General features: G+C 48.6%; 1 protein-coding gene across 4 annotated transcripts in view; it reads right to left on the minus strand.

Annotated features, from left to right (window-relative positions):
- TSNARE1 (t-SNARE domain containing 1) overlaps positions 1–11,613 on the minus strand; it is a 610,667-nt gene extending 599,054 nt beyond the window's left edge. For all 4 annotated transcript variants that reach the window (XM_053249800.1, XM_053249796.1, XM_053249799.1 and 1 more), the window contains exon 1: positions 11,462–11,613. In XM_053249800.1, coding sequence (XP_053105775.1) covers positions 11,462–11,595 — 134 coding nt within the window. In that variant the 5' untranslated portion in view covers positions 11,596–11,613. The remainder of the gene's footprint in view (positions 1–11,461) is intronic.
- Between the last annotated feature and the right edge of the window lie 1,886 nt (positions 11,614–13,499).

The raw sequence follows: 13,499 nt of genomic DNA on the forward strand, positions 1-13,499 counted from the left end.
CACCATAATAGCTCTGCCCAGCTCTCAAGTAAAATGGATTACTGACCTGGGATGTACAGGTAGGATGCCTCCTCCTGGTTGGGAAGTTGCATTACTGCTGGGCCAGTATGAACTGTGGATTAGGGCTGAATGCAGCCACCACGCATAATCAACTTGTGGAATTCTCTGCCACGAGATGTGGTGACAGCCAACAACCCGGTTGGCTTTAAGAGGGGTTTGGATAACTTCATGGAGGAGAGGTCTATCAACGGCTACTAGTCGGAGGGCTGTGGGCCACCTCCAGCCTTCAAGGCAGGATGCCTCTGAGTACCAGCTGCAGGGGAGTAACAGCAGGAGAGAGAAGGCATGCCCTTAACTCCTGCCTGTGGCTTCCAGCAGCATCTGGTGGGCCACTGTGTGAAACAGGATGCTGGACTAGATGGGCCTCCTTGGGCCTGATCCAGCAGGGCTATTCTTATGTTCACTTCCTACCCCTGCATGATCTGCCTGGGTGGGAGGAGAAAGAAGGGTGTGAATGGAAGCCCCACCCCCTCTTTTTGCTGATGCAATCTTCTGAATTTCTATTCATCTTTCTAAGAGTCACCAATATTAATAATGATCTACAAACTGACCTCTGGAATTGATTATATCAACCCCCCCCCAAAAAAAAAAACCCAAGCTACTTCAGAATGACTGTCTGCTGTCAGAAATTCCCCTTAACGGGATGGAGTTGTAACTCAGTGGTAGAACATCTGCTTGCCTATGGAAGGCCCCTAGCAGCATCTCCAGGTAGGACTGGGGGAGATTCCTGCCTGAAACAGAGTATGAAATGCCTGAAATGGAGTGGAGAGAATAAACAGAGAGACATTTTTCTCCCTCTCTCGCAACACTAGAACCAGAGGTCATCCCATGAAACTGAATGCCGGGAAATTTAGGACCCACAAAAGGAAGTACTTTTTCTGTCACGGGATGCAGTGATGGCCACTGGCTTGGATGGCTTTAAAAGAGGCTTAGACAAATTCATGGAGGACAAATTCATGGAGGTCTATCAATGGCTACTAATCTGGTGGCGATATGCCACCCCCAGCCTCAGAGGCAAGATGCCTCTGCAGAATCCTTCCAACTTCAGTTTGGAGAGGGACCAGTTCATTTGCCTTGCTCTACAAAACTTTATATTCTGCCCACATCAACTCTGTAAGAAGCACAGGAGGAGGGGGCAACGGTATATTTAACAGGAGTAGGAGGTTGTTTATGTCTTGGGTAACTGGGGTTTGCAAGGTATTCTGGCACGTTTAGGCAGCACTAGGGGAAGGGGGAGAAGTCAGAGAGACACAAGAGTGGGAGAAAAGAAGGGAACACCGAGGCAGGAGGCAGTGATGAGCAGAAGGGGGAAAGCAATGAATGAGAAGGTCAGAGACGTAGGCTGAGAATGAGTCACCACCGTTAACTTAAATGGCTTGAACTATCATCTCTGACACACCAAATGCCGTATCAACCCAACAAAAAGCTCAAGAGTTATAACGTGACATTCTGTACCTGCCCGTCAACCTCAGCTTGGAGAATGTCAATTTAATTAAAGAGGACACTCATGGGAAATAGGACAAGGTTTGCAGCAACAAAGAGTTCTCTGCACATTCCAGTTTGGATTCACTTTTGTTTCTGGAGACAGCATCAGGTCAGAGCTTCGGCACTGGCATGCATTTGTGGTTGTTTAGGCACCCCAGAAGCCCGTGGAATAAAACAGCACAGCCACAAGCTTGAATAGCAGCCCTCACATGAAATCAGCTCCAAATCAAGCTGCAAAACACTTTCCCCACCTTGGTACCAACAGGACAATCCACTGGGAAACTTCTCCAGACCAAATCCCACTGAACGAATAAGATTTTCTGTCAAAGAAAGCAGGTTTAATATGGGATGATAAAGACTAGGCCTGAGATTTAAAGGGGGCAGATTCTCACACCATGATCGAAAGGCCATTCCCTCTTTGGGCCATTTTCTAAGCGATGGCTACAAATACTGATGAATCATTTTGGCTGTTCGAGAAGCATCTTGAACAGGCTCTGAGCGCTCTCAGAAGCATCATCAGTTCAGTCTGCCATCCCCGATTGTCTAAGATCACCCACTGACCAGTCCAGGAGGTGCCACACCCTAGCTTGGCTTTATTTGCCCTCAGTGATGTGGTCAAATCTGATTAGCTAACAAGTACTGTGATGGAAGCCACCTAATGGCGCAGCAGGGAAGTAACCTGCCTAGAGAGCAGGAGGCTGTTGGTTCGAATCCCCACTGGTGTGTCTCCCAGAATAGGAGAAACTCCTATATCGGGCAGCAGCAATATAGGAAGGTGCTGAAAGGCATCATCTCATACTTCATGGGAGGAGGCAATGGTAAACCCCTCCTGTATTCTACCAAAGACAACCACAGGGCTCTGTGGTCACCAGGAGTTGACACTGACTCGACGGCACACTTTACCTTTACTGAGATGGCAAAGAAAAGGGGTTGTAATGTCCAATGACCATTAACTTGATACCTTCCAATTCTGAAGTCCAGAGCAGTTGCACAACAGGCGGCTTATCAAGCCCATCCTGGATGAGGGTCCATCTTGGTGGGTCACAATAGTCTCTGAATGCTTTCAAAGTACAATTCCTTACTTTGCATCAGCTTAACACATACGTCTGTTCCCCCTTGTCAAATGTCAGAGAATATGAAACCACACACTTCTGTGCAGAAATCAGTGTACACCTCATAAGCAGTTCAAGGAGCTGACATGGCCCATCACCTCCCTGTCGACCCCAGCACCGAACCAAAAGCAGATGAGGCCTCCATGGAGGAGAAAGAGGTCTCCATCTTGAGTGCAAACATACAAACAACAGCAGGAGGCAGCAAACCTGAAAACCACCCTGAGAGTGTGACCACGGATGACATCCCACCTCAAGAGTCTCAGGGTGTGTGAAATACCCTGCTGATCATACAGACCCAGCTCCTCAGACCCACCATAATTGGCCGTGGGATCAAAGGCTACTAGTCTTGATGGCTACAGGCCACCTCTAGGCTAAACGGGTATTTAGAGGCAGGATACCTCTAAATACCAGTTGAAGGGGAGCAACAGCAGGGCATACCCTCAGCTCTTGCCTGTGGGCTTCCTAGAGGCATCTGGTGGGCCACTGAGTGAAACAGGATGCTGAACTAGATGGGCTTTGGGCCTGATCCAGCAGAAGCTGCAGGGCATATCTGGTAGCAATGTGCTATGCCCTATCTGGGAGAAGGAGCAAGACCCAAAGTGGGGCCTTGCACAGCATGGCCCCACTGATGCTCCATGAAGAGGCATAGCAACAGCACTAGCCAGAAACCCTTCATTTGCTACGCAGCTGTTGCTGGTTCTATGCCTCATTGGCCTACCTCCTTGTTCTGCATGATTCCATGGCTGGACAGCTCCCCTGCTGCTTCAGTACGCTTGCTCCAGCCCTGCTGGACAGCTCCCTAGCTAAACCAAGCTAGGGAACCCAAGCTGCCCAAAACAGGACAAAAATGTGGCAACTGCTCATATTATTTTGCTATGCACATTCAGATATGCAATCTCAACATAGGTTGTATGCCAGTTCCTACAGTCCAGGCAGCTTCTTGGGTAGAAACTTTGTCTTATTGACTTTAGTCTTAACAAATGCACATCTGCAGTTAGGAACATAGGAAGCTGCCATATACTGAGTCAGGCCATTGGTCCATCTAGCTCAGTATTGTCTACACAGACTGGCAGAGGCTTCTCCAAGGTTGCAGGCAGGAGTCTCTTTCAGCCCTATCTTGGAAAAGTCAGGGAGGGAACTTGAAACCTTCTGCATGCAAGTAGGCAGATGCTCATCCCAGAGTGGCCCCAATCCCTAAGGGGAATTTCTTACAGTGCTAGTCTCCCATTCATGTGCAACCAAGGAGGACCTTGCTTAGCAAAGGGGAGAAGTCATGCTTGCTACCACAAGACCAGCTCTCCTAGTGGTGTTAAATGCTGAAGAAATGCAGTTCTTCAGCATTTAACACCCAGCTTATACAAATCCTTGAAGAGGAATTGGGTTGAGTTTTTCCTTTTCTTTCCTTCCTTTTTTAAATTTTTTTAAGAACCATAAAAGTTTCATTAGGTCTTGTAAAAGATACCTAATTTCGTTCTTCTTTGGGCCCTAAATAGAAACTCTGGCCTAAATGACTAGATAATATTCTCTCCACTCACAATACCACTCAATACTTAAACAATAAGAATTGATCCTGCCAAGAATTAAAATGCTGCCTACTCTTCTCCTGCGACACAACCAAACCAAAATAAAGTGGTCCACTCAAAGACATAAAGCAGAAGCAAGCAGCCGAAGCCCTGACTAGATTGAGCCACATTGAATGGGTTATGAAATTCTGCAGTGTGTGTGTGTGGGGGGGGAAATATCTCAAATTCAGCTGTTTGAAGTATGTGTGTGTGCAGTCGGGCACATGTTTCCATGAACTCTCTGGCCCAACCTCAATGACACAATCCCAGCTTCAGATCCTGGCTAATTTGCAAACTCCCGTTAGAACAAGCTTAGTTTGGATGCCCCACAGGACTCAAGCTTGTTCTAAGCCAGGCTCACAAATAACAATGTTTTAAATGGCTTTTTTGCTGATAAAATCTCTCGTATTCAGGCCAAACTGGATTCCACATTTATTGAAGAGTCTACCAGGGAGGTGTCCAGCAACTCCTCTTACGGGATCAGATTGGATCACATTCAGTTTATGACTCCTGAGGATGTGGACAAGCTGCTTCGGACTGTATGTCCTACCACCTGCTCTCTTGACCCCTGCCCAATTTGGCGCATTTCATCTGCCAATAGTACTATCAGAGAGGGTCTGGTACATACCGTATTTTATGGACTATAAGACTCACTTTTTTCCTCGAAAAATATCCGCCAAAATTCAGGAGTGTCTTATATGTTTTAACAGTTTAATATGTTAAAACTCTGAAAAACTGGATTAAAATTCAGGTGCGTCTTATAGTCCGTAGCGTCTTATAGTCCGTAAAATACGGTATTATAAATGCTTATCTGAGAGAGGGCAAGATGTCTCCTCGCCTTCAAGAGGCTCTTAAAGCTTCACTCTTAAAGCTTCACCCAAGCTTTTTCACCTCTTTACAATTTTAAGGTTTTAATTTGTGGGTGATTTTTAAATTGTTCAATTGTTTTAAGTTTTTGTATATGTTTTAACTGGTTTTATGCTACTGTTAACTGCCCGGAGACAAAAGTTTGGGGCGGTGTACAAATCTGATTAATAAATCATTAATTAATAGGCAAATATAATTAGACCTTACCTGAGGACACCTGCACTGGGATGGTTGGACAAGGCGACTGAGAGGTTGGTTGCCTCTCAGCTCCAGGCAGTCTTGGAGGAAACAGATTATCGAGACTGGTGCTTAGGTGGGCTATGGGGTTGAGACTGCCTTGGTCAGCCTGATGGATGATTTCCAATTGGCTATGGACAGAGGGAGTGTGACTCTTGTTGATCCTTTGGGATCTCTTGGTGGCTTTCAGTGCCATCGACCATGCTATCTTTCTGGATTGCCCAAGGGAGTTGGGATTGGGTTGCACTGTTTTAAAGTGGTTCCATTCCTACCTCCCCGGCATCTTGGAGACTGTTGCTCTGCAAAGCGGGAGTTAAATGTATGGAGCTCCATATTGTCTCCAATGCTTTTCAACATCTATATGAAACTGCTAGGAGATATGATCAGGAAATTTGGTGCAGAGTGTTATCAGTATGCTGATGACACCCAAATCTATTTCTTTTTATCAGCTTCGGCTGATACATCAGCTACATCCATTTCTGGAGGGAAATGACCTTAAAACAGTGGTACATATGCTGGTCACCTCCAGGCTTGACTACTGCAATGCACTCTACGTGAGGCTCCCTTTGTACGTAGTCCAGAAACTACATTTGGTGCAGAATGTGTCAGCCAGATTGGTCTCTGGGATAACACAAAGAGACCATATAACACCAATCTTAAAAGAACGACACTGGCTGCAAAATATAAAAAGTGCTGGTTATTACCTATAAAGCCCTTAATGGCTTGGGTCCAGGGCACTGTTCCCTCTAAGGTGCACATGTGCACACACAGAGACCCCCGTGCAGCAGTTTCTGGTGGGCAGGCAATCTCTGTTGCACCCGCCACTGCTGCTCAACACCCCATTTCCCACCTCCCTGGAGAGACCAGAGCTGGGGGGGGGGGCCTGGAGGCAAGGGGAGGAGGATAGAAGGCAGCGGCTCCCCCCCCCACCAGCAGTTTCCCCCGGGAGGACAGGAGGCAGCGGTGGTGAACCCCCACCTTGGTGGCTCCCCTGGCAAGGGGTAAAAAATTCATGCAACACAATAATTTTTGGTGTGTGTGTGTGTGTGTGTGTGTGTGTGTGTGTGTGTGTGAGAGAGAGAGAGAGAGAGAGAGAGAGAGAGAGAGAGAGAGAGAGAGAGAGAGAGAATTATGTGCACACACTGCTTCGGTGCTGCCACCCAGGACAAAACTCTTTCCACTCACTAATTATAAAAATTAGAGGGAACACCGCCCCAGGGTATTTGAGAGTGCCTCCTTTGTTAAGAACCCTGCCACCCATTAAGATCACCTGGGGAGGTCTGGTGATGGCTACCCCTGGCTCGTTGGGTGGCTACACAGGACCAGGCCTTCTCCGTGGTTGCCCCAAGGCTCTGGAATGCACTCCCTGTTAAAATCAGAGTTTCTTCATCTCTGGCTGTTTTTTGTGTGTTTTTTTAAACCCTTAAGACACAGCTATTTTCTCAGGCCTTTAATTAATTTTAATTGGATTTATATCATAAAATTGCTTTAATCATTTTATCCTGTTTTTATATTTGTTGTCTAGAAATATGATAGACAAAGACATAAATAAATCCTACCATTTGCTTTCTAAGAGGAGTGGGACACAGCCAAGGGTAGGGAGCTATGCATGCAACTAAGGTTCCATCCTGGTTCTGCATCCATCTAAAACAACCCTAACTGTAAGTAGGTATACAGAAAACAATTTGCAGGTTCTTCCCCAATATAGCCCTGCTTCAACTTCCATCCCTTTCCTGTGTTGTTTCTTGTGTGTCTGATTTTAAATTGTAAGCACCTTGGGGCAGAGACCAACTTTCGCATTCACTGTACATTGCTATACACAAGGAGATATATATTTGCCTGCTCCAGAGCCCCACAACCAGCTGTCTTGGATCATGTAACCTACCTCGGAATTCCGTCTTCATGGCTGCCACTTTTGGATCTAACCTGAGCCTGCCCTGGAACACACCATCCAAAAATGCATCAACAAGAATCAGTGTAGATCAGGGTTTCTTAACTTTGGGCCCCCAGATGTTGTTGGACTACAACTCCCATCATCCTCAGCCACAAAGGCCATGACTAGGGATGAAGGGAGTTGTAGTGCAACAGCATCTGGGGGCCCAAGGTTAAGAAACCCTGGTGTAGACCACTCCTTCTAAGCTAGGGCTGCTCAACTTCAGCACTCCTGCAGAGGTTGGCCTCCAACTCCCATAATCCCTGGCTATTGGTCACTGTGGCTGGGGATTATGGGAGTTGTAGTCCAAAAACAGCTGGGGGGCCAAAGTTGAGTAGGTCTGGTATAGACAATACTGAGTAAGGCTGATGGACCGAATGGTCTGATTCAGTATAAGGCAGCTTCATCAACTGTGTTGGTTTCCCACGTATTCCTTCCAAACCGTCAGTAGCAGAAACTCTGCTGTTGAGAGCAAAAGCAAGAACTCTGCACATGGAATGAGGTCCCCTCAGGCCACGTGGAACTGCTGTAAAACCTTCTGAGGCTCCTAAACAAAGCTCTCACTGGTAAGACCGAAAACGCCACTAGTCTTATGTGCAACAGCAGTACCTAAGGCTCTTCTGAAATCCAGAAATAGAGAGGTTGCTATGGAGTATGTCAAGGACCACGTGAGAAGTGGCGTTTTCAGCATGTGAAGGAGGAGGACATCCTCAAACAAGCAGGGGTTTTCCAGTTCCGAGAATAAATGTGTTACAGTCCCACCTGGCTGCAAGCGATGCAGCATACTGAACATGGCGAGAATCAAAACTTACATTTAAAAATTACAAGCAAGACTCGTAAAGCCAGATTCCTTGGTATTTAGGCAAGACTGCTGTGCCCTGCATAGCCCTCCTCACTACAACCCATTCGCGGGGGAAATGGGGTGGGGTGGGGTGGAGGGAAAGCATGCCAATTAAATCTATGCATATCAGCTCCATTTACATAATTTATACAAATGCACACATTTTCGCTTTTCTTGGCGGATAATTTAGATATTTTTACATATGGGAAAATAAACTATCTACAAACTTAGTGTTTATTCCACCAGTGGCTGATAGAACAGGAGCACCTGTTCAGCATGGATTCCCGGTAAAAAAGGAATCCGTTTGGAAGTGAGGGGAAAGATCTCTGTCTGCCTGAGACCCCAGATTGCAGCTGCCAGTCTGAGTAATCTTGGAGCAAATGGAGCAATGGCCTGATTCAGTACACAGCAGCTGCATCTCTTCAAGAGAGGAATAATACAGGAAGATAAATATATTCCGCATTAAAAGCACACTAACTGGGCCGGGCGCAGAGCATCTGCACTTCCAGCCAGCTCACCCACCGCCGCTGCCTTTTTCTCTGCCCCCTGGCTTTCTGGCCAGCCGGCTGGCCCGCTTCTCCCCCTGCCCGCTTCTTGCCCCCATCCCACACTTTCTGGCTAGCAGGCCAGCTTCTACGCCCCCACTTTTCCGCCCCCAGCCCCTGGCACTTTCTGGCTGGTGGACCGGCTGGAAAGACGGCCCACCACCTCCTCCCACCCGCCTGCCAACTCCGGGAAGCGGCTGCCTCCTCCCACCGGCCAGCCCAGCCCGCTGCTGCCTCTGGCGGCTGGCCAGCATCCCTATTTTCTCGCCCGTCCCCATCGCTATCCTATCTGGCAGCTGATCGCGAACTCTCGCGAGAGCTGCCACACATGGGATCAGCGACAGATACTTTTAAGAGAATTATATATAGAGAAGATGACAGTTGGATCAAACCATCAACAAGAAAGCAACAGGAGCAGCAGCAGCCCGTATAACACAGTGATACGTCGGGCAATCCTACTGCCTCAAGAAAAACCTCAAAGGCATCCCTTGTGGTCCAGGGTGACAAGAGAGAATATCATATAGAACGCCTGACAGAGTCCAAGAGGCCCTAATTTATAAAGTCAAACACGCTCCATTTTTCTTGTGCAAGCCCCACAGAAATCCAAGAGCACAGATGATAACAGAGGACCCCATTGAAACATACCCATAATATCTCAATGGCACAGACTCATAGATTTGCCAGAATGAACAAGTAGTTGTTCTGGTAAGAACTAACCTGCCTACTTTCCTTTCACTATGATCTTAATTGATAGTTACCATCCTCACAAGTTAGCCCACTTGCGCCCCAAACGTTCATGCATCCGCCATCTTGAATCGGGGTGGATGGCATCTTCACAAACGACACCATTGAGGTTTTCCTATGTGTAACTCATTACAACTGTACCCAGTTTGGTTCATATTGGTCCAGCATTGCAAAGTTGATAGGGGACACACACACAAGGACACACATACACAGAACAGCGGATTGGACATAAATTCTACCCTCAGTTTAGCACCTAGGCTAGGTGCCCTTATGGAGCCTGGAAAGCTCAGCCTGCAGGCCTGCTCAACTTAGGCCCCTCAGCTGTTTTTGGACTACAACTCCCATAATCCCCAGTCACAGTGGACAATAGCCAGGAATTATGGGAGTTGTAGGCCAACGTCTGCAGGAGGGCCGAAGTTGAGCAGCCCTGCTGTAGAGCATCAAACCACCTTCTCACAGAACGGCAAACCACAGGTCCAACGGACATGCAACCAACCCCACCTGCTCTCAAACAATCATTATAATCAGTCTAGGAGCCAGCAAAAAGAGCAGGACTGGCTGTGTGGACTTCATCCAACCCTGGAAGGAAGCCAGCAGGAGGAGCTTCCTCCATTAACTGCAATTTGGGTTAAATTCCCAATCCGGATGACACAGAGGAGGGAATCGACCCTTGACCGGGTGAGTGGAACTCACGACAAACCAAGGTTTGTAGGGCAAATTCCCAGGTTTGGGGGCAAAATCGGAGCCACGGTTGGGTACAGGAACCATGGATGTGATAATTTGGACAACACGGGGGCCAAACCGGAGGCGGGTTTGCTGCTGGTTTGGCATTATGTGCAAAGGTGGCTTTAACCTGAGAGTCCAAGTTTCAAGTTCCAGTTTGGGCAAGTTCAGTTTGGGGACGGGGTCATAGCTCAGTGTGAGTGCATCTGCTCTGTGTACAGAAGGCCCCGCATTCAATTCCTGGCATCACCAAGCAGGGCCAGGAAGGACTCCTGCCAGGAGGCAGAGCACAGTGCCGAGCCAGTTGCAATGTCTCCTCCCGTCCCAAATCAAGCAATGTCTCCAGAGCAACCCATCCCTCTCCATCCCCAGCACAGCATCCCTCCAGTGGCTGCTGCTGGTGTCCACCTTGTGTTTCTTTTTAGATTGTGAGCCCCTATGAGGCAGGGAACCCTCTTACATTTATTTATTTCTCTCTGAAAGCCACTTTGAGAAGATGTAAACACTTTGAGAATGGGAAAGCAGTACACAAACATCCATGGCCATAGTCGGTCATTGTTATAGCCAGAGTCAGCCCTATAGCTTTCCCACCATCCTAGGCAGGAGGGCAAGGCCATCATTCACAGTACTAAAACATGCTCAGAGTACGTCAAGAGGATGGAATACTGCACCAGCGAATAAAAGAGCACTTTGCCCTGCTTCTTTTGAAGTGTTTGCTCTCCAGGGAGGAGGAATGCAACAGGTCTCACAGATGCAGGCACGCATGCATACACACAACCACCCAACAGCATGGGAGTTAATCACAAAGACATCCTATCCCCTAAACAAGTCCCGGATCCTCAAGCAGTCCATGCTAAAGCAGGGGTTCCCGACGTGGGGTGCCCAGACCATGTCAGACTACAACTCCCATCATCCCCAGTGGTTGGGGGTGATGGGAATTGTAGTCCAACAACATCTGGGGGCCCAAAGTTGAGAACCCCTGGTTTGCAGCACCAACCAGAAAGGATTTGATGGCGTGTATACGCATGCACACATATTATTGGAACTGCAGGGCTGGGGAAGGTGGGAACTTTGGATCCTGGCAGAATCAGATCACCGGGGCCTGTGCTTGTTGTTGGGCGAACCCCTTCCTAGCCTCTCTCAACCCATTCCAAGTCACCCCCAGACTATGTATCGGGGTGCCTCTGACACACACACACTTTGCTTTTGCACTGACATGCAAGGGGGGCTCCTCTGGTGAGAAACCCCCCCTCCGCCCCGCCGCCCACCCAGCAAGGGCAGAGAGGCTCCCCGGGCAATGACTCATGCAAACACCCCGGCGAAAGGGCTCCATTGCGCGCGCAGCTCCTCACCTGCCAACAGCGCGTGTGCGTAACGGAGCAGGGAACAGCCCGGGCTGAAGGCGAGCGGCGAGGGAGGCCCTGCGCCTGCGCGGCGAGTAGGCAACGCGTCGTCCCCGCCCCGTATCAGCTGGCTCCCCTGTCATTCGCCGTAGTTCGCCGGAGCTCTGGTCGCCCTGCCAAGGAGGGAGGAGGGACTACGAGCCCCGGCATGCTTGGCGCGGAGGGAAGAAAACAAAGCGGGGCGCCCCGCCCAGTCACAAGCCGAGCCTCTCCCTTCGCGGCGGACTGAGAGTCCCCTTCATCCAAGAGCGGCTCCCCCGCCCCCACCCACGTGGTCGTCCTTCAGAGCTCCTGCCCATTGGAATGCGAAGAGCTCGGCAACCGGGCAGGGATGGCGGCCCTTTTCGTTTCTCCTAAGATCACGTGTAACTTTCCTGCCTGCTCTTTGTTCCGTTTTGGTGAAGAGCAGGAATGTGCCGGAGCCACTACAAGGACCTTCCTTCCGACGAAGACTTCAATGGCTGGTTGGGTGTTAGGGGCATCCATCCCCCCCACACACACACACACAGGGGGGCCCAGGAGGAGCAAAGTGCATCCGTGAGTGGGCGAGCTGCGTCCACCTACTAGATTTCTGAAACAGCAGTGGGGGGCAAGCCACCATTTGGGGGGCTGGGCACTTGCCCACTCATGCCCCCCTCCCGTGTGGAGGGATAGTGGGCTTTATGGTGTAGAATGGGGGGGGGGTTCCCTAACTTTGGTCCTTGGATGTTGGACTACATCATCTCAAGGCCATTCTAGCAGGGGATGATGAGAATTGTAGTCCCCACTACCTGTGGGACAAGCTGAAAACCTCTGGTGCAGGAACAACTTTCTCTGTGTGGTGCAGAGGAAGCAGACACCGATTTCTTCTTCTCTCGCAAAGCTAGAATCGGGGGTCATCCAATGAAACGGATGAGCAAGAGACTTGGGAAAGATTTTTATTTTTTTATTTTTATTTTTTAATGTTCTTCACACAACACATAAATAGTCTGTGGGACTCACTGCCACAAGATGGGGTGATTATGACCACTAGCCTTGATGGCTTTAAAGGGAGATTTGACAAATTTGTGGACGGAGAGAGGGCTATCAATGGCTGTAGGTCGTGATGGCTATATGCTCTCTTCTGAACACCAGTTGCTTCATGCTCTACTTCTGGAGAGCTACTACTTCCCAGAGACATCTGGTTGGCCAGTGTGAGAAACAGATTGTTAGACTTCATGGGCCTTAATGCACCCCAGCCTCACAACAACCCTGTGAAGAAGGATGGCTGAGAGACAGTGCCTGCCCCAAGATCACCCAGTGGGAATCGAACGGGCTTAGTTTGAAGATGGACCAGAAGCAGTCCTTCCATCTTTCAAAATTTGCTCCCTCCCCACAATTAAGCTAGCCTGGGAATGTGCTGCGTGATGAGGAGGGGGTTAACACTTTTCCCCTGCACTGTTTCCACCCCAACCCCAAGAATTACCTCCCCAATGGGGCAATTTGGTGCTTTGGGGAGGTGATTTTCCTCCTCCCCACCACATACCCATCTTTTCACCCAAGCTTTCTCAGCTTCCTAATTTTTTTCAGTTTTAATCTCTGGTTTATCTTAAAAAATTTAAATTGTTTTAAGTTTTTTGTATATGTATTTAACTTGTTTTATCCTATTGTTAACCACCCAGAGACGAACGTTTGGAGTGGTGTACAAATTTGATAAATAAATATAAACAAACAAATATACCAGATTATCAGGCCAGACTGTGAGCCCCATCATGCCTGGTTTTTTAAAATAAAAGGATGACGTCCAGATGAAACTTGTATCGTAATGACAGGGTTAATGTCATGTGTATTCTAGCCTTGAGCTTTATCGTGAGTGGGGATTTGTATCCCCGCAATGGCCAGATGCATGTGTGGAGTGGAGTTGTCCTGATTCAGACCAGCAACTGTCTCTCTAATCTAAATTTCAGCAGCTCTCCAAGTCCTAGTCTGCTGCCCCTCTTCTGGCTTTGATATCTTGGAGACTCCTTAC

Source organism: Hemicordylus capensis, chromosome 4, assembly GCF_027244095.1.
Source record: "Hemicordylus capensis ecotype Gifberg chromosome 4, rHemCap1.1.pri, whole genome shotgun sequence".
Classification (NCBI taxonomy): Eukaryota; Metazoa; Chordata; class Lepidosauria; order Squamata; family Cordylidae; genus Hemicordylus; species Hemicordylus capensis.